General features: G+C 45.0%; 1 protein-coding gene across 4 annotated transcripts; it reads right to left on the bottom strand.

Moving 5' to 3' along the window:
- Positions 1 to 795: 795 nt before the first annotated feature.
- adra2b (adrenoceptor alpha 2B) lies at positions 796 to 15564 on the bottom strand. Of its 4 annotated transcripts, none has more exons than XM_029256846.1 (2): positions 15540 to 15564; positions 796 to 4304 (listed from the first exon to the last, which is right to left on the bottom strand). In XM_029256846.1, exon 2 carries the CDS (start codon positions 4248 to 4250, stop codon positions 2691 to 2693), a length of 1560 nt encoding a protein of 519 aa, XP_029112679.1. In that variant the 5' UTR covers positions 4251 to 4304; positions 15540 to 15564; the 3' UTR covers positions 796 to 2690. The 4 variants fall into 4 exon arrangements, with proteins under 4 accessions (XP_029112679.1, XP_018617878.1, XP_018617879.1 ...); XM_018762362.2 differs by lacking the exon at positions 15540 to 15564 and adding an exon at positions 4930 to 5797; XM_018762363.2 differs by lacking the exon at positions 15540 to 15564 and adding an exon at positions 4948 to 5797.
- Between the last annotated feature and the right edge of the window lie 5971 nt (positions 15565 to 21535).

Here is a 21535-nt window from a genome sequence, read left to right as displayed (position 1 = left end):
TAGAAAGACTATTTTGGGTTAACTTCCCTTTTGCCTCTTCGTTGAAATTCATTGAATGAGGAATTAAGTACGCAACACCGTGAAGACTTGATCGCCCATGATCATTTAGAAATACCACCGAAATGTATAGCAAAAGCATCAGTAATACACGGAAATGTATTCTGGCCTCACCGCATTGATAACTCTTCGCAGCACTGTATATATGGTAATCCAAATATACTGTACCTATTAATAGTGTACCTTCATGAGCATCTGTACTAGTTCTCTACAAAGTTTTATATGCTGTACCCGGCTCCAGGCTTCAAGGAGCTACACGACCTGCAAATGTAATCAAAGTCACACCCTTCTCATTTTAGAGGTTTCTTCGCACCAGCAACAACAAAGGGTACGGATAAAGCACCTGCATATATACATGAAGGCGTAAATAGAAATGTGCAAAAATAAACGAGCAAGAAAAGTTACAGAACGCAGTATCTGGTGTAAAATTAAATGCTGCTTGGTAAAAGACTTAGGAAGAGATGTCATACGGTCTGGTGACAGTCATGCAAAACCTGGAAAAATGACTCAGATTCCACTTAAATTTCTATACATGGCAGAAAATACTCAACACATAATAATTTGAGATCCAATCCATTCTGTTTCATACTCTGAAACCCCATTTACATATATAAACGTGTTAGATACAGTATGATATATATGCATATATCAATGGATACCCTTAACTGCCATGCACTTAACATACTGTATGTAGCCATAATTACGATTAAATAACGCACAATACTTTGTGTTCAGGTCAACTGCTTTATTTTGCAAGCAATGGGAACAAACCACCGGTATGTTGCACCCTGGAGAAAAAAACCAAGCGAAAAATAATAATCCACAACCATGTCGCAGTACATTCGAGAAGAGCGCAACTGCAAAACGACTTCTGACTTTCTCAAGTGCAGCATAAAACAGGTCACTAAAATAAAAAGACGGACACGTCAGAATAACATGAAAACTGCGGGCAGCCCTTCGGTGCTTTTGTGCTGTGTTTTTCAGTTTTTTCAGTTACCCCTTAAATTATTCAAACATTACATTTCAATAATTTAAATTAATTCAGAAAACACGTGGCTACGTAAAAGGTATGTATTTTTACATATAGACTCTCATTTATTTATTTTACGGCAGATAGATGCTTTGCTGAAAAAAAAAGGTGCGCGCTTCAAGGAAACCATAGAAAATATCTGAAGTGTTGACGGACTTAAACTGCGACATAAAACCTAAAGCAATAAATAACTCAAAACATTCATCATCACAGTCAACACACTTCTCAGGGTCAGCACATATGCTACCGTTCCGGATTGACGGCCCCCCCCACAGCTCTACTGAACCATTGCTGGAGCTGTAAAAGAAGACCTCCATTCATGATAGGGTTTCTCTCTCTCTCTCTCTCTCTCTCTCTCTCTCTCACACACACACACAGCAGTAAGGGCATTGAGACTGTCTACAATGTTTATTTAAGCCCACAACTTCTTATTGTGCTATTAGATTGGGTGCTGTTAGACTTGTCGCTGTCCAACAGGCAAGCAAACACACACACACAGAGAAGGCGTCCCAGTTTTACTATGAATTACCATCATCCGAGTCAAAGAAAGCATCTGTCTAATATTCACAGTCTGTCCTGTACGTGAGAAACACAAAAGAGAACCGATACCTTTATTTGGTGAAGCACAGTGCCGGAGCCTTTCAGTCAGTGCAGGCACATCTCCTCTCCCCTACAGCACACAAATAACGTCATTCCCGGGAAAAGGGGACAAAATCCACATAAACACATCATATAACTTATGCGATTGTTTCTCAGGACCTCGGGAGTGCGGGAGGCAATCTTCAGGGTCGGGAACACGGTCTCAACCATAAGACCCTCCGAACGTCTTCACGTGTAACCGGCTCCTCTTGAGGTCATAATGCTGTTTTCGTTCATTTCGGAGTTGTTGCAGTTCCACAGCAGAGACACAATCCAAGATGTGTTGGCTATATTGGATAAAATCTGGCAGTGCCATGCAAACACACGTACAGACGCACAAGCGTATTAAAAAAAGAACGATCCATAGCTGTCGCACTGCTAAAGTATAATTTCAGGCTCCCGAAGTCGTCGGCTGCATTTTGTATCGTTAAAACGCAGCATGCAAACCGAGGGATCGAACGTTTCCTCACAAGTCAAAAAAAATGAGTTAAGGAGATGACTTTTGCTCCTCGTCAAGTGACGTTTTTAAGAAGAGGAGACGCTTCAATCGCTAGAAAAGGAGAACAAAACCTAATACCACCATCTCTCATTTGTATTAAATGTGTGCAGGAACCCATGCTGTGGACATCCCTGAGGGCTGGTCTTTTGAAAATGCGAGGAACAAGAGCAATGCAAGCGCAAGTCTCACTTCATCCAGTGCTTCAAAAGAAACCCACTGGTCTTCCTTGTCTATTTCGCAACCCTTGGCATCCCTCTTTGTCCCGTGCAGAGCTTGTAATTCGCAATCAGTCAACGAAATCTTGTTCTAAAATGTCCGTCAGTCGCTTTTTCCCCCACGTAGCCCTATTGATTTTTTTGATTGCGTACTCAAATTTGCAGTATGCTCTCACTGGGTGAACATACCTGTCCCTATAAATGTTCCGAACATCCTTAACTTGCCAACCGAGCGCAATGTTCGCGCCTGTTAGAAGAACGTGCCCTTGGTGTTCTTGCAGAGGATCTTCTTGAAAGCCCTGCGAAAGTCCTTGTTGAAGATAGTGTAGATGACTGGGTTCAGGGAACTGTTGCAGTAGCCGATCCAGAAGAAGAACTTGAAGACGGGCTCTGGGAGAGTGCAGACTTCTGGACAGATGGCTTGCAGAATATAGGAGAAGAAGAACGGGAACCAGCAGACCACAAACACCCCAATCACTACTGCCAGCACGAAGGTGAATCTCTTCTCACGGTTCACCATGGCCTTGCGCCGTGAGTTTGGCGTGCCTTCTGGCTTGTCCCTGCGACCTGCCAGCACAGCCCCCTTCGACGTAGCAATCATGTCCCTGTACTTTTGTACCGAGGCTGGAGAATGGATTCCAGGGCCTGGAGATGCAGCAGGGACCCCATGGCCCCCCTCTCCAGGCCCCGGATCAGTTTCTGATCCGGAGCTGGAACTATCGCCGTTGTTGTTGACCGGCCTCTTACCTATCCTCTTTGCTTTCCTACCGCCTTTGGATCTAGTATCTGCTGGATTAGCGGATGGGCGGCAGGGCAGCAGTGACGAGATGCGGCCTGGTGGTGAGGTAGGGGTGGTAGGGGTGGTGGCCGGAGAGGGCGAGGGGGGCTGCAGCAAATTTTGGGGACTGGCAGATCTCTTGGTTGGCAGTGAGGACGGTGAGAGTGGCACAGTAAGGTTGGGTGGCCTAGCTTTCGTATGGCTTTTCTGTGGAGTGGCGGGACTGGCATCATTGCCTCCATTCTGTTGGGTCCGGGAACGAGTTTTCTGAGGAGTGGCGGTAGTTGTACACTCTTTCTTTTGGTCCCCTGGGGGGCAGCGGGTACGTTGCTTAGCAATCTGATAAATGCGGATGTACACCAAGATCATGATAAGACAGGGGGCAAAGAAGGAGCCAATGGTCGAGTACAGGATGTACCACCGCTCGTTATTGAGCATGCACTGCGGCATGTCTTTACCACCTGCGCCCCCCTTACTTTTGTTCATGGAGAGCAGTGGTGGGAAAGAAATGATGGCAGAGATGAGCCACACCACCAGAATGGCTGCCTTAATTCGGCGAGGTGTGCGCTGGGAGCCGTACGTGACGGCGCGGGATATGGACATGTAGCGGTCCAGGCTGATGGCGCACAAGTGCACAATTGAGGAGGTACAGAAAAGTACATCCAGTGCCAGGTAGATCTCACACCACACCGATCGAAAGTACCAGTAGCCCATGAGCTCATTGGCCAAGGAGAAGGGGATGATGAGTGTGGCCACCAGGATGTCTGCCGCCGCCAGGGACACCAGGAAAAGATTCTGAGGTCCTCGCAGCGAGCGGCTGGTGAGCACAGCGATGATTACCAGGATGTTGCCCACAATCGTGAAGAGAGCCATCAACGTGATGGCTGTGGCGAAGGCAGCAGTGGCCTCGGGAGAGTAGGGGGGGAGGCTCTGGTTGCAGTGGGGAGTGGCACTGCTGGCTCCTCCAACGCTGGCGTTCCTGATGCCATGCTCCGAGCCCATTCCGCAGGCTCCGTCTGGTACGGCGGCCATGAGGAGACCGTGTGAGAAACACAAGAACGATGCTCCTCAGATCTGTGTTGAACACTAGGGAAACGAAAGACAGAACTTTATCAGCACAGCCCTCTTAGATACTCATCTCGCCTCACCTAATATCTCATAAAACCACTTACTCTGCACAAGAATGATACGGGCTTGCCGCCTTTACCGCTTTTCTCTCTGACACAGGCAGTCTGGTAGGTAAAAAACGACCGACATTTCTAAGAAACTGCAGCCTTCCACCACAAGGGCTGGTTAATTCATCAGTTTTGCCCTCATCCTTTTTTTTTATATTTAATGATTAAAGCAGAACACGCTTAAGGAGATCTGAGCAGTGAGAAGGCAGCGTGGAAGCGGCTGTTTCCTGACAAACTGAGAGGGGTGGAGGAGAGACAGCAAAGAGCTGAAAGAGATCAGTTAAGAGGGAGGAAGGACGGTCGCAGGGGGCCGAGGCGGCACTGCTAGGAGGAGAGGCAAGCTTTAGAGATGCGCTTTCGCAGAGGACACAGAAGGCGCTCCGGCAGCCCTGGTGTCTCTCCATCTCTCGATCTCCCTCTCCCTCCCTCTCCATCACTCTCCATCTAGATCTCCATCTCCATCTCTCTCCATCTCCCTCTCCCTCCCTCCAACAGACAGTGACGGCCACCTGGCTTCTCCAGCTCGGAGGACTCACCGCGCCACCGCTACGCACCACGAGGGAGATGCTCAGCAACTTCATGAGAGCTCGCTTGGGTTCACCAGAGTTCCCCACACGCAGCGCTCCGCGCGGATCATTCGCAGATCGCCGTGTCACGCGCCCAACTTCAACACTTCGTCTGCGCGTAATGTATTATAGCCTATGTCTCGGAAGCTGAACGAGACTCTCGTCGAGAGGCGAGACGCACGCCCGGTGTCCGCGCGTAACTACGCTGCGGGTGCTTCGGCTGCGAAGTGACGTTCCGGACACCGCAGAGTTGCTTGTGTCCAGCGGGGGGTGGGTTCAGGGGCTGCTGCTGTCTCTCTTGTCCACGGTGCGCGTGACGCTCCGCGATGATGATGTCCACCTGTTGTCCCGCGGGCTGCAGCAGAGCCTCCGCACTACTAACGCACACGCTGAGTGACTCCGCGGCGTTTGCGCTCGCACGCCGCTCCTCTTGCTCTTCCGTCCAGTCAGGGACACCGCCGCTGACTCGCTCGCTGTCCAGCCGCGCGCTGCTCCTCGCGGCTCGTCCCGCGTGCGGCTCAGCGCGTCCTCCTCGCGCGCGCTCCCATCACCGGCGGCAGGGCGCTCCGCTCGTGCGCGGAGGAGCAACGTGCTGGGAAGCGCGGGAACGTGCGGGACTCCGCCCGACCTGAGCGGCGGCGCGCCTCACAGCGCCGCTTTTAGGGCTCAAATGATGTCAGGATGGCGTCAGCGGTGGGAAGAAAAAAAGAAGAAGAAGAAGAGAAAAACTCTCCTCCCACCGCACCGGCCGATCGCGGCGCATTCGAAGAGACGAAGCGAGAAGTCAGCGGGCTGCGCGCATCTCTCTTTCCCTCTCTCTCTCAACTTGGGCAGAACAGACAGAGCCGTTTTCTGGCGCTCAAGCTCTAGACACACAGACAGAGAATCTGAGAGACGCTCGGAAACAAGAACCGCTCCTTGATCGCTCGCGAAAAAGTGCGGGGCTCCATTATAAAAGAGCGGAATGAATGAGTGCCATCATCACTGAGTGAGGGTTTCCGCCCTGATCCCTCCTTCGGGAGCTACGAACGCAAATGGGGCACATCGTGATGATGTTCGCCTTCCTGAAAACTGTGTCCACTTGATGCCATTTACGTATTTGCTTAATCGGGCCGCTTTAAACCTCTTATTACTGTCCATGCATCCGTCCACAACAGGCTTTGTGCAGTGCGTCTTCTCATGATTATTATTATTATTATTGTTACTAGTAGTAGTACATTTGTTTATCAGACACTTTTCTCCAAAGCGACTTCCAATGAACTCTATGTAGTGTTACCAGCCCACACACCTTAGTCACTGCAGTGACTTACACTGGGTCACTCATCCATACATAAGTGGAACACACACTCTTTCTCTCTCACTCACACAGTATGGGTACCACTAGTAGTAGCAGTATTGCTATTGCAATTCATATTAATATAGGTTGTGTTGCTGCGTTTGTTGTTCTTATATCCAGTCCTTCTATTGTTAAGTGGCCTGAACATGCAAAGCGCACCAGTGTCAGAGCCACCACTGATATCTGATATTTATCTGAATTCGTTTTGATGTTCCCACCGCCAGTAGGTCCACGGAGCACCTGATGGCAGTGCGACGCTCAAGGGCCGAGGGCCACGGTCCCTGTCATTGAGCAAATTCAGGGTATTTAAGTCTCTTTTTGAGTAACGGGTTACGGGCTGGAAAATACTCCGGAAAAACAACACAATTGCAATAGTGGGACTGGTAGCCGACCGGTTAGAGCTACTGTGTGGCGCTCGATTCGAAGGACTCCGGACTGACTAAAAAAAAATCAGAACTCAGTACTAGGCTCACTACTCTCCCACACTCGGCAATGAAACTTTTTGCGCTGTTACCGTTTACACCCGGAGCTCCTTCTCCATGTACAGTATGAGGATGACTTACAGTAAGTGTCTAATTTTCTTCTGCTAAAAAAAGTTTACAAAACACTTCGACTTTGTCGGCCTCGTGAACGATTATGCGGTTCTTTGCGTGTTTCTGTCTATGTCGCTGTGACATAGCACTGCACATAAAGTTAATTTTAAAACTAAAGTAAATGAAAACAAATGAAATACCAAACTGTATAAATGGGTCAATCATTGGAAGTAGCTTAGCAGGTCAATTAAATACCTCTCACTGTTATTATTGCTGGTAACAGTACTACTAATAGTACACACACACACCATCTGAACCGCTTGTCCCATACGAAGTCGCGGCAAACCGGAGCCTAACTCAGCAACACAGGCGCAAGGCTGGAGGGGGACACACCCAGGATGGGACGCCAGTCTGTCACAAGGCACCCCAAGCGGGACTCGAACCCCATACGCACCAGAGAGCAGGACTCGGTCCAACCCGCTGCACCACCGCGCCCCCCCCCCCTACTAATAGTAGTATTATAATTATCATTATTCTTATTCCACACATGCATGATTCCTTAGTCGTGATGGTGCGGTGTGTTTAGCCGGTGCCCGCTATGTGGTGGGTCTGGGGTTCGAGTCCTGCTTGGGGTGCCTTGCGGTGGACTGGTGTCCTGTCCTGGGTGTGTCCCCTCCCCCTCCAGCCTTGCGGCCTGTGTTGCCGGGTTAGGCTTCGGTTCGCCGCGACCCCGCTCGGGACAAGAGGTTGTTGACGATGGATAGATGATTCCTTAGTGAATCTGTTATATGATACACACAATCAGTTAATAACTTAAAATTCACTTTGTTCAAAGAAGTTTTTCTAAATGTTTTACTAAACTTTTTGTCATGATTTATGCACTTTAGTGCTTTCAGAAAGGCTTTGGAGGATTGCATTATATTGTATTTCCACTACCAACGTTACAAAAAACAGTCCTTATCGTGATTTACTTTGGCTATGGAACCATGCAACTAATTCATTTTTTCAGCTCTTATTGCCTGGACACTCACGACAAAACTCAATTGTTGTTCATCTAACACACGTGAGTTCAGGGGATAATGTTCACTTAGCAATGGAAGCACAAGGCCCGGCCCACATGAATTAATGCGAAGCAGCGCACACGCAGCGAGCATTTGTAATTGAAGACAGTCACAAAGCCTCGGGATTTCTCCACCACACGCATCATCACTCTCATCACAAACTCCCCACGCAATGTCAGATTTGTCATTCAAAGTCGAAGCGTAAAACACCAGGGAAAAGACTGCAGCGCTTTCGACGTGAAATGAGAGCCCTTGAATTAAGTGTAGTTGCTGTGAGTAACTGCCCAACGTCGAAAATGGATGCTAAGCACAATATTCTTACTGAGAGGGCTTGGTTATTGACCCCAGGGGTTTACCATTTCACATGATTTGCAACTCCCATAAAAGTACTTTATAAAAAAGGGCTAAATTATGAAAGTAGTATTGTTCTGTGAAATGTGTCCTACAATCCCTTCAGATGCTAATGCAATAGTCCTACGGGGAAAGCGGTCCAAAACTTACACTTTGTAAATAACAATAAAAAAATATAAAAAATAAAAAAAAAAAACAGAATAAATACATATAAAATCGTCCTTAAACAAATGTTTGTTTTCAGTTCACACAAAAAAGGGTCATTTATAAGAGTAACACGAGATAAATGTATTTTTTGCTGATGCCTTTGTCCAAGGTGACTTGGAGTGGTAGATAAGCAACTTCACAGTGATTTACCTCTTTATACAGCAGGCTTTTCTTTCCGCATCACTTCAGGGTAAGCAACTTGCCCAAGGTGACTACAGCATGAGGGAGACTTGAACCAGGGACTTTTAGTTGCAGGGCAACTTAGAAAGTGTAAATCAATGCATAAACTTCTAAAAGAAATAATTATGATTTACACACCCGATTGCACTCATCCACTTTGTTTAAGTACAACTTGAGGTTCGCTTATTTTTGCACCTGCACTGCTTCCGGGTTCCTCCAAAGCGACATATGGAACCGGTCATTACACACCTATTATGTCACATGAGGAAGACTGATTCTCACCGAATAACCATTTCGTGGTAAAACTAAGGGACGCAAGGAGTTTGCGTACTTTCGGGCAGCACCATAAAAGAAAAAAAAAAAACCTGAGGAAATAGGGTTTGTTCCATAGAATACACCCGGTTGACAAAATTGCTTAATGTTCTTTTGCTGCTATACAGGTATACAACACATACACATAGAAAAGGGACAAGGTTACAGTAGGTGACGCATTAGTACTGAAACATCAAGAACAGAAAGATCATCGATAATAAAACGGCCGCCATCAGTAATCACTTATTTTTTGCAAGGTCGTAGCGGTACACCCCGGACAAGACAACAGTCCATCACAGGTGAACCACACACACTCATTCACTCGCTCACTCACACTACTGATAATTCAGAGTCACCAATCCACCCGACACACCTGTGTTGGACTGGTGAGGGAGGCTAAAGCACCGAGAGGAAAGCCACAGGAACCCAGGCGGAGCACGAACTCCACACAGACTTCGCGAGATTCAAGCCTACTTCCGAACCCACGGCCGAGGAGCTGTGAGGCACCAGCACATGCAGGCATTCAGGAGTTATTATTTTAGAAGGAAAGATTCAGTGAGAATTTAGTGAGTTATGTCCTTTCTTTCAAAAAGATATGAGCACACACAGCAGTCATCAGGTTCAGTGACAACCGTACAATGAGAGTCTGTACCGTCACACACCCGCTGTCATATTTTCTTGCTGGCGAGGAGTAAAAATAAGATTAAACGATGACTCATCAGACCATATTAGTTTTTGCACTGCCAAGAAATCCAAGTTTTGTGGGCATTATTAAGGGTTATAATTTCTTTATGAACATCAGTCCTACCATAAATATCAGTTATGTGCAGCTCACAGCATGGTTTTTTCACAAGTGTGATTTATGTTATTTGCAACTTTCCTATTATGTGACCATTAGCTCTTCGTCAGTGATCTTAAAATTGTTACTACAGCCATTTTTTGATGTGGTTTTTTTTATTGTTGGCAAATTCTATCCTGATTTCTGACATTAGCGCCCTTGTCACATTAAATCATTTTGCTGTTTTTGTGACTGATACAGCTAAATTTTGGGGATGGATTTGAACTCTGGTATTTTGCTTAAGAAACACACATATTGCACTGTTATTGTGATTTTCAGAACTACCTTTTTTAGCTTTCACATACTGATAAACTGATCTTCATCTTAATATGCACTCCCAAGTCTGGGTTATTTTTACTTTACATTTTCACATTTCCACTGTTTTGTCTACCCTCTAAAAATTGTTGTCCCTCAGCTGCAATGTATGGGAGTTGGAACCATTATAAATCACTGTATCAGGACACACATCTTCTTCATGTTTCAGAAACACAGTATTTAAAGACGTGCATAAAATTACTTCCAAATATGTCATATGTATTTTTTTTTGTTTGTGCTTATTTCATGTTTGGCAGATTAACAGGAAACGTTAAGAAAAGCAAGATTTTTTTTTTTGCTCCACAAATTTCCTCCAAAAATGTCCCCCACGCTTCCGAAACTTGTGCTGTTTCCGTGACTTACGCACCTGTGGAATGAAGTCAATGTCAGCTGAGGCGATACCTGGATTAGGCAGATGACAAGTCGTGACTCCAAAATGAAGCCACTTTCTACCGGTCATGTCTTTCTTTTAGTGCTAAAATCAGAGGGCTCATTTTTTCAGATGTTCCGAGTTCTCCCAGTTTAATGAAGACCTCACTAAAACATGGACGGAGACAATGTAGTGCGCCACAGTGGAGTATCTCTGGTTCAGAGACTGCCAATTTTCTTGCCGTGAATACATAAGAAGGGCCTGTTCATGTCCTGCACACAGGTTCTGTGGAGGAGGTAAAAATACAGCATCCCTTCTCAGTGTACCGCATTGGCATCTGTTATATATAATGTAAATATAAAACATGAAGTCTGAGTAAAGACCTCTAAATTTCGGGGAGCACCATTACCTGGGAATCTCAACAATTCGCGGACAGGCACTGTAGCCCTGAGCTCAGACTAACCGGCGCTGCTCACGAAGACACGTCAGGCGCTTTCAGGGAATTCCGCGGAGCTGCGGTATCACTCCTGCGCCGAGACCTCTATAGCCGCTGCGGAGCTCTCGGCTGAACAAGTCTGTAGCGTGCACACACGGACGCTTCTCATCCCGTGACTGCCACGCTGCAGTTGTTCTTCGCTGGGGGTGAAAGGACGCACGCCGGCCCATCCTGGGATCCACGATGAGGAGAAGCGACCTGGAAGCGCCGCCCTGCAGCTCTGACCCTTTTGATTCCTCTTATCACCTCGCACCCTGAACACAGCTCCGCGGTGCGGCACGATGCCCACGGCTCCCTCTTCCACGACTCGCCTCTTGCTCCTTTGCTTCGCGCTCAGCGAGAAAGGGGAGCCGCGCGGCACACATTCGCAGTAGTCACTTCTTCTCGTTTACACTGCTTGCTTTGTTTATATGTCTGTGCTTATGGCTTATGGCTTATCTAAAGTATGGTCACCAGTGCCTATGGTGTTAGGGTCACGACAGTTTAACAGCACGGGTGGGTGCGTAGCCCACCTTCCTTGGAAACATTCATGATGTTACAAAGTACAAGTGTGAAGCTCTTTAGGCAGCCAGTTAGACTAGAAACATGACACAAACATATCATGTCGTGTCACGGGGGCAACTGGTGGTGAGGTGGTTGCCGCTGCTACCTTTGGGCTCAAAGGTTTCAGGTTTGATCCCCCCCTCCTGCTGTAGTACCCTTGAGCAAGGTACTTACCTTGAATTGCTTCAGTAAAATTACCCGGCGGTATAAACGGGTAAATAATTGTAGGTGTCTTAACGTTGTAAGGGGGGCGTGTGTGGTGGTGCAGTGGGTTGGACCGGGTCCTGCTCTCCAGTGGGTCTGGGGTTCGAGTCCCGCTTGGGGTGCCTTGCGACGGACTGGCGTCCCGTCCTGGGTGTGTCCCCTCCCCCTCCGGCCTTACGCCCTGTGTTGCTGGCTTAGGCTCTGGCTCCCTGCGACCCTGAAAGGGACAAGCAGTTCAGAAAGTGTGTCTGTGTGTGTGTTAACATTGTAAGTTGCTTTGGAGAAAAATGAAAATATAGACAAAAGAACTTCGAAAGGGATATGCTGCTCGTGTACGGACATGTTGGCCACGGGCGGACGGCCCACCTCATACCTGTAGACGGAGGACAGCACTTACAGAGACACCATTTTTAAGCGTCACTGTTATTTCTCAGAAGGGTGCGGGACGAAGAGAGTCTTTTGAAAGCACTGAGGTCACGTCGGGCCCTCCGTTGACACGGCGTTCAAAGAGCGCCACCTTGAGGACATTCCAAAATATTGTCGTCGGTGTTGCGGGCACTCACGCGCGCGGCCGTTAAGGGGATCGTTCGTTCAAACAGTTGACTTCCTGTGAAATTAACTGGGCTTTTATGCAGCCTGCCGACGAGCATTTAGCTGTTAAGCGCCTATTTTGAGACCTAGACCAATTTTACACATAACTACGGAAACATTTTAAAGAAAAACTCCTCTTTAGCTGACTTTTCAGTCAAAGTATTCATACGTTAGTTACTCATTTATCTGGTGCTTTACTCCAAAGCAATTTAAGGTTACTGTTGGAGATTCTATTCAGTGTGCTCTCATGTTGGTGAAATATCTATCGATCACATGACCTTTGTTGTGCGTGATGTGTTCTGATGAAGCACGTATGTAAATAAATGTTCTCCCCTTCCGGTTTAAGCAAACCGATGGTGTGAACGTGTACTTTGTTACCTCCGTTAAGTATAATCTATTTACCACTTCTCAAACGCAGAGATGGCTGCGCCAACAGGTTATGGGCCCAGGAGAGAAGTAGGTAATAGACTGAGTAGACTGTGTTTCGACGGAGATGAAAAGAATTACGAACTTTGGGAGACAAAGTTTTTGGGGCACCAATGATTCTTAAAGGTTTGCCAGAATCGTTTAAACCATTCGCAGTTCATGTAACACAGAGTGATGAAACTATGACTTTTGCAGAATTTAAGACAAAGCTTAGAAGTTTTGAAAACACTGAAAAGTATGCTAGGTCAAATGACGACAACGTTATGAAAGCGAGTGGTGCAGCTCCTGTGAGAAGAGGAGAGAGAGAGAAAAACGCAGACCCTGATAATATTACGTTATAATTGCGGTCAAAAAGGACATAAAGCCTGGAGATGTCCAAATGAACGTCGTAAAAGTCAAAAACAGTGGTGTAGCTATTGCAAAAGCTCAACACACAAAGACGCATCTTGCAGACGCAAAAGAAGAGACGACGCAAAACAAGCGACGCATGAAGAGGACGCAGATAAACATGCTGCATTTGTCTTCAAAACGTGTGATTATCAGCTAGATGGGCTGAAACATAAAGGACTAATGGTTGATACGGGAGCAACATCACACATAATTACCGACATCGGAAAGTTTAAGAAATTTGACGAGACTTTCCAAACGGGCAAACATTTCATTGAGCTTGCGGACGGGACAAGAGCGAGTGGCGTTGCGCTGAAGAGAGGTGACGCGGAGATATGTTTGATTGACAGTGAAGGAAAGCAAGTGAGTACAACGCTAAAGAAAGCACTGTACATTCCTTCATATCCACAAGACATATTCTCTGTTAAAGCAGCGACTGCCAACGGGGCTTCTGTTCGTTTTCGACAAGGACATGACGAGCTCATCCACAAGGATGGCACGAGATTTGAAATAAAAGAGTATAATAGACTGTACTATCTAAACACTATAGATAAGGGAGGAGATTATTGTAACGGCTGTTACGACATTCAAACTTGGCACGAAATCCTCGGCCACTGCAACTATGATGATGTTTCCAAGTTGCCAGATATTGTGGAAGGAATGGAAATCAAAGGCCCGTCCTGGGTGTGTCCCCTTCCCCCTCCGGCCTTACGCCCTGTGTTGCCGGGTAGGCTCCGGTTCCCCGTGACCCCGTAAGGGACAAGCGGTTCTGAAAATGTGTGTGTGTGTGTGTGGAAATCAAAGGAAAGATTGACAAGTCCAAACTGCACTGTGAAATCTGCACACAAGGCAAATTTGCGCAAAGCAGGAACAGAGAATCCGATGCACGTGCCAAAGTCCCACTTGAACTTGTGCACACAGACTTGGCTGGTCCTATTCAACCAGAGGCTAAAGATGGTCACAGGTATGCACTTGTATTTGTTGATGATTTCTCAGGCACAATATTTGTTTACTTCCTGAAAGCGAAAAGTGACACTGTAAAGGCTACGGAAAAATTCCTAGCAGACACTGCTCCTTATGGTACTGTAAAGTGCATTAGGTCAGATAATGGCACTGAATTCACAGCAACAAATTTTCGGTCATTGCTAAGCAAAAATCGCATTAAACATGAGACCTCTGCACCGTATTCACCCCACCAAAACGGTACTGCTGAAAGAAGTTGGCGAACATTGTTTGAAATGGCCAGATGCATGCTCATTGAGAGTAAATTACCAAAAGAGTTATGGACTTGCGCTGTGATGACTGCTGCAGTAATTCGCAACAGATGCATTAATAACAGAGTAAAGCAGACTCCATACTACATGTTGACAGGAAGAAAACCGGATCTTTCAAAGATGAGAGTTTTTGGATCCATGTGCTATGCATACAAACACGACAGAAAGAAGCTAGATTCACGTTGTGAAAAGGGAATATTTGTTGGGTATGACAAGAATAGCCCTTCATACCTAGTGTATTACACAGACACTGGAAGAGTCCTTAAACACAGGCTTGTCAAATTCTTCAAGAAATGTGCTGTCGAGCAGCAAACTCAAACTGACCCACAAATACCAGATGAGGATGTTTATGGGGGAAGTTATTTGCCATCTAAGGTAACAACAAACATCACTGAACAGAGTTCAGGGAAGTCTCAAGATAGTGGAGACAAAACAGATCTTCAAAATGATGATCAGACTGAAAATATTCAGAATAGATGCAACCCCAAAAGGAACAGGAAAGCTCCCCAATACTTATCCGACTACGTAACTGATATTGAAGATGATGATCAGATACTTACTAATATTGACTACTGTTACAGAATGTGTAATGTACCACAAACCTTCAAAGAAGCCATGAGTTCAACCAAATCACAGATCTGGATTAAAGCCATGGAAGAAGAGATGGATTCTCTAAAAGAAAATGGAACTTTTACGTTGATGGCTCTACCCGAAGGCAAACATGCAGTGGGGGGGTAGATGGGTCTATGCAATCAAGAACAATGCAGATAACAATGAAACATTTCCTAGGCATTGATTTTGAGCAAATGGATGGAGTTGTGAAAATGAATCAAAAGGGGTACATCTTAAAAATACTGGAAAGGTTCAACATGTCGAATAGTAAGTCCAGATCGACCCCATGTGAACAAAAGCTAGAGTATAACGGTGATGGAAACTCTGTAAACCACACAAAGTATCGTGAAGCAGTAGGTAGTTTGATCTATCTAATGACATGTACTAGACCAGATCTTAGTTGGGCTGTGAGTAAATTGTCTCAATCTATGTCAAAACCAAATGAGCAACAATGGTGTACAGTGAAACATGTGATGAGGTATCTGAAAGGTACAGTAAACCAAGAACTGACGTACAAGAAGAGTAACGAGAAGCTGAAACTTACGGCATACAGCGATGCTGACTGGGCATCAGATCCAAATGACAGACGAAGTACGACTGGATACTGTTTTAGTCTAACCAAAAATGGTCCCCTCATTTCCTGGAAGTCAAAGAAGCAGCCTACAGTTGCTTTGTCAACATGCGAAGCGGAATATATGGCACTGGCTGCGACCACACAAGAAAGTCTGTACCTTGTACAATTGATGAATGGACTGGAAAATGGATGTCAGTATGCACCGGTAAAAATCTTTGAGGATAACCAAGGTGCAATTGCTCTTTCCAAAAAACCCTGTTTGTCGACAAAGATGTAAACACGTTGACGTTAGGTACCACTTCATTCGATCAGCAATTAGTGATGGTAAAATAACAATTGAGTACTGTCCAACAACAGAAATGGTTGCTGATGTGATGACTAAACCAATGACGAAGTATAAGAAAGAAAAGTTTGAAAGCTTTATGTTTGGGGCATAAATGTTGCTGATACAGGGATGTAACTGTGTGTTGTATTGTAAATGGACCTGTAGAGAATGAGAGCAAATGGGGGTGTTAGAGATTCTATTCAGTGTGCTCTCATGTTGGTGAAATATCTATCGATCACATGACCTTTGTTGTGCGTGATGTGTTCTGATGAAGCACGTATGTAAATAAATGTTCTCCCCTTCCGGTTTAAGCAAACCGATGGTGTGAACGTGTACTTTGTTACCTCCGTTAAGTATAATCTATTTACCACTTCTCAAACGCAGAGATGGCTGCGCCAACAGTTACAGTTTGTCACAAACTTGAGTGGCGTCACTAGGGGTGACACCAAAATGACTGTCTATATAATTTTTGTGCAGTGTCTCAGCTGATATTTATTATTTTTTTAGAAAAATATCTCTATAGTTAGTTATAACAACAAAACCATTTTTCGTAAGCCCATCTTACATGTTTCAATATACCTGCAAGCGTAAAACTCTATGCTAATTGACTTTTTGAACCTTCCAATGCGCTGCGCTCAGAGCTCTCATTATGATCCAATTACAGTGACGCTTCGAATCACGTGGTTTCGTCTGCACGCGCCACGAACGCGCGCTGTTGTTTTCGTTGCAGCTGTTGTCTTTGTAGTCGTTGACTTTACATTTTTTGGTGTTGTAGCTACATTACTGTGGTAATTAGTATTTGTGAACCTATATCAAAAACTTTAAAACAAAATATAATTTTGATATAGTTAAACAAACGATTAACTACATCAAATTATATTTTATTTTAACGTTATTGATATAGCCCCGGGGGTGTGGTGGTGCAGTGGGTTGGCCCACAGTCCTGCTTTCCAGTGGGTCTGGGGTTCGAGTCCCGCTTAGGGTGCCTTGCGACGGACTGGCGTCCCGTCCTGGGTGTGTCCCCTCCCCCTTCTGGCCTTACGCCCTGTGTTACCGGGTAGGCTCCGGTTCCCCGCGACCCCGTATGGGACAAGCGGTTCTGAAAGTGTGTGTGTGTGTGTGTGTTATTGATATAGGTTTATTTTGAATTCTATTGTTTACTTACCCACATTTTAACTTTCACCACATGATGATGAAACTATGTACTGTAAATGTAAATACATTGAGTCTGTACGTATGATATTGTAATTTAAAGGTGTCATTTTAATTTTTCTAGTTCTTTATGTCACTACTATTGCCATTACATTCAGTGATATGGGGGAATTGCAATTTACCAGTAACATTAGTCCAAAAAGCATGACTAAGGATTCTGGATGGTCTGGTACAGGAGGGGATTACGCCAACTCTGGTGACACCACTGGCAAGCTTGGAGTTATTTGTCCCTTTATACAGCTGGATAATTTTCTGGGTGCAATTGTGGCTAAGTACCTTGCTCAGGGGTACTACACCTAGAGGTGGGGATCAAACCTGTGACCTTTGGATCCAAACACAGTGACTGGAACCACTACACTACCAGCTCCATATGTACATTGCCATTTATGCAGTATTATATTCTTACCACTGTAACTCAGGGTACTCAAGAGTACTAACATTTATTCATTTAGCTAATGCTTTTCTCCAAAGCAACTTACAATGTTAAGGTTACAATTATTTACCCATTTATCCAGCTGGGTAATTTACTGGAGCAATTTTAGGATAAGTACCTTGCTCAAGGGTACTACAGCCAAAGGTGGGGATTGAACTTGTCACTCTTGGGTCCAAAGGCAGGGGCTCTAACTACTACACTACCAGCTGTCCCTAACTGGTACTACAGCAAGGAGTGAGACTCTTAGGTTTCAACATTAGAAACTGTACCTTTTAAACTGACATTTAAATTCTGTTTGCTGAGCCAAAATCGGTTTGGCCAATTTGGGTCAATACAATGATAACCAGTTGTGATGTCTCACTGTAGCGGAAACTGATCTTGAAATGGAAATAAAAAAAGCAAGAATGATAACATGACATTATAGCTGTCACAAACCGCAAGACAGGAAGAGGCTGCTGCGACACTGAAGTCTGTGTAGAGGAGGAAACGCATATTGATAAGATAAAGGCCTAACTGTGTCCCGTGCCCTACGTGTGTGCTCAGCGCCACTGTGACAAACAGCTCTGATATTCTAGCACTACTCAAAATATGGTTTCGTTAATTATTTTATTTTTTATTCTTATTGGATTCTGTCACACCCAAATGTTGCATTTTGCTCTACGATTTCAGGTACTAAACCTATATGACTTATGAGCTTATTTCCTACCTTGTGTAGAAGTGTTCACCTTTGTTCTTATGTTAAATTTAAAGCACCAGGGTTCCATTTACCATGAATACAAATCAAATGAGTAGGTAGGTCAGATCTCAACACTGCTGGGTGCAACTGCACACCAAATAAAATGTGAACAGAATCAAATTAAAGCACCAAACAAAGGATAAGTAAAGTAAGGAAAATCTGAATTAAAAAAAACATGACAAGGCCACCCGTGAACACAAAACAAAAAGAACAAGACATAAGCTCCAGACAAGAGCTAACATTTCATCATTGAAAGCCCACTCATCCAATCTCTTTCAGTGACCAAATAGTGCAAGTTTATTCGTCTAACAAAGAAAAGCAATCCACTATAATAAAAATGAAATGGCTCGCCTTCTCAAACAATAAAATCTACCTCTACTCCTCACACAGCAATAAGTCTCGCTGTCAACCAGCTTCTCTTGTTCTCATTTACATGCCCCACATGAAAACCGGCAACAAGTGACTGCCACTATAAAGAGCAACAGTAAAATTCCACATTTCAATACAACAAACCCACTGAATAAACTAAAAACAATAATTACAATGCCAGGAAGAAGACCCCTGCATTTGAGAGCATCCAACATCTTTAACTCTTTGCGGCATGTACTAGCTTTGCACGATGTTAAACTTTGCTGTTGAAGAAGATCCTCCTCCTAAAGTCCCAGACTGAAGTAGATTCTCTGGGAGCATTTCCATGTATTTTGTTCCTTTCATTCTTCCTTTTGTATGTCCAGTCTGTGCTGATGATAAGCAACCCCACAGCATGATGCTGCCACCACTAAATTTCACTGTGGGGATGGTGTTTGTTGTGCCATGGGCAGTGTTATGTTTTTGTATGACAGAATGCTGCAAAAGAAGTCATGACTCAAAAAAAATCTTAAAGCGCATTTGTAATTTGCCAGAAAGCACAAGACTGACCCAGCTGAGATTTGGGGGAATTTTTTTGTGGTCAGATGAGACCAAAGCTGTTTTTTTTAGACAAAATTTAAAGTATCAAGTATGGCACTGTCATGGACAAAGGCGGGAGACCTAGGAGTCAGTGTGGACCCAATTGTGGGTTTGTTTATTGTGGTAACAAAGAAGGAGTGAGCGAGGATTGTAGTCGGGGACAGGCGTGGGTCGTTTGAGGCGCAGACAATGTTCTTGGGACAAGACTGGAATCAAAATAGATTAGGCAAAGCAGGAGATCTGGAACCGGGAATGCAGAGAACAGGGAACGAAGGACGAAGGGCAAAGGACAAGGAGGGACTGGAAGGACGAGGAGGTAAGTGAGGTTCTTTCTCAATTACAGGTGAAGAGCATTAACTCAATGAGGTTCCGCAACCAGGTAAGCCGGCACAGCTTCTTTTATACACTGCTGCTCTGATTCAGGGCAGGTGCGGTCATTTGCCCCTAGGGTGTGGGCGTGACAGGCACAAACCTAACACTGGACATAAACATAAATGATATATTTTATCATTGAGTACATTTAAATCACATGGAAATATTAAAAATATTTAAATACTAAGTGTTCTAATAACATTTGAATAAATTCCTCAGACCATTGTTCCTTGCCTTCTTATGTTAAATAAAGATAGTAATGGTAAAGTCTTCATAAGAAAACTTGTAGCATTGACTTGTAGCATTAGAAGTTCATGTTTCCCATTTTCGGCAAGGAGCAGGGACAACTTCGAAGAAAGTTCAGCTAGACAATAAAAGAGAAGCGATTTTACTGTTTTTCAGTATTATGATCTTTCACTTACTTACTTACCTATTCCACCCCACCTGGGGCACAGGCTGCCAACAAGGGTTCTCTAGATGTCCTCAAGATCTGAGATGCCTTGAAGTTTCCTTGTGGCATTTCTGTAGCTAGCAAGGTTTTTGTGGTGTAGGGTAGCTAGCCCCACTCCCAACCCTCTTCCTTTCTCAGCCGGATTTGAGACTGTCCATGGCAGAGTTATGATCTCTAAAAAATGTCAATATTTCCAAATGAAATCTTTTTTTATTTCAAATATTGGATTCCTTATCGTAAATACTCAAGCAGCTTGTTTTAGAACTAAATATTCACACAAATTAAATAATTGACATATTATTTGCACATAGGGGGCACGGTTTACAGTATGTTCTGGGTCGTATTTACATCCCTAGAAAACCAGAATGGCAGAGCACTGGTAATAGCAGACTGGTTTGAGAGAAATTACATCCTGAGAGAGGCTCATGTGTCAACAAGTCTACTTCTGGCACAATACAATTAATTGTTAATATGAAGTACAAATCTTGGTTCACTCTGTGAAAAAGCCAACCAGCCAACCAATATCAACAACCGCTTGTCCCAAGCGAGGTTGCGGTGAGCCAGAGCCTATCCCGGAAACACAGAGAGCAAGGCTGGGGGGAGGAGGCGGCGACACCCTGGACGAGATGCCAGTCCATCGCAGACCACCCCAAGCAGGACTTGAGCGCTGGAACCATCACATGGTGGCCACTGGCCAAACCTGCTGTGCCACCAAACCTGCCCTGTGAAGAAGCACACGAAGGAAATGCGGTCCAGCGAATTAGAGCCGCTTCACACGACACTCTGTCTCCGCCAGTCATTTCCATGGGCCTGTGCTCGGGGACACGGCCAAAGTGTCATTACCATGGTAATCAGGAGTTTGGTCTATTAGACTGCAATTGTAGCTGTAGTGCGATCCTTGAGTTGTTTCATTTCGTCTGGAGCCCACTGTTGGGTTCACACCTGGTTTAGTGCAAAGTTGTTGAGGCCCCCAAGATAATGGTCCACTGATGCTCTGTAAAGGAAGTGGATGTTTATTCAAGCATTGATGTGTGAGCTTTGTGAATAAAAAAGATATAAAAGCACACTACTGCGTGCCCTAGAACTCCATCTGTCAAGGTGCTTCGATGGCACAGTCAGGGACTCCCTGTCTAGTGAAGGTGACAGTGGCTTCAGTTTCAGTAGAGTATGATGAATAAAGGTCAGGGGAAAAACAGAGACAGGTGAAGGACTGCTTCACACTCTCTGATCCAACCTGCGTTTGTACTACGTTAGAGTAAGTAAAAAAAAAAAGTACATGCAACAAGTAGAATTAGCAGCAACGGGTGCAAAAGGCAGAATTTAAATGAAACCATATGGCTTGAATCACAGGACGCAAAGCGTTAGAGGTGTGTGAGACAAAGGCATTAAAATGCAGCTGGTTTTTCTGTAACACCTGTTCCAACTGCGCGATTTGGATATAACGCAACTAAGCATAACAAGATCCTATTCAGAAAATTCAAACTCGCTC

The sequence above is a fragment of the Scleropages formosus genome, chromosome 12, assembly GCF_900964775.1.
Source record: "Scleropages formosus chromosome 12, fSclFor1.1, whole genome shotgun sequence".
NCBI classification, from domain to species: Eukaryota; Metazoa; Chordata; class Actinopteri; order Osteoglossiformes; family Osteoglossidae; genus Scleropages; species Scleropages formosus.
Note: the sequence above shows the minus strand (reverse complement) of the source record. Positions and strands in the feature narration are given on the sequence as shown.

Coding starts and splice junctions, on each gene's coding strand:
- adra2b (XM_029256846.1), bottom strand. CDS start 4,250: ATGGCCGCCGTACCAGACGGAGCCTGCGGAATGGGCTCGGAGCATGGC.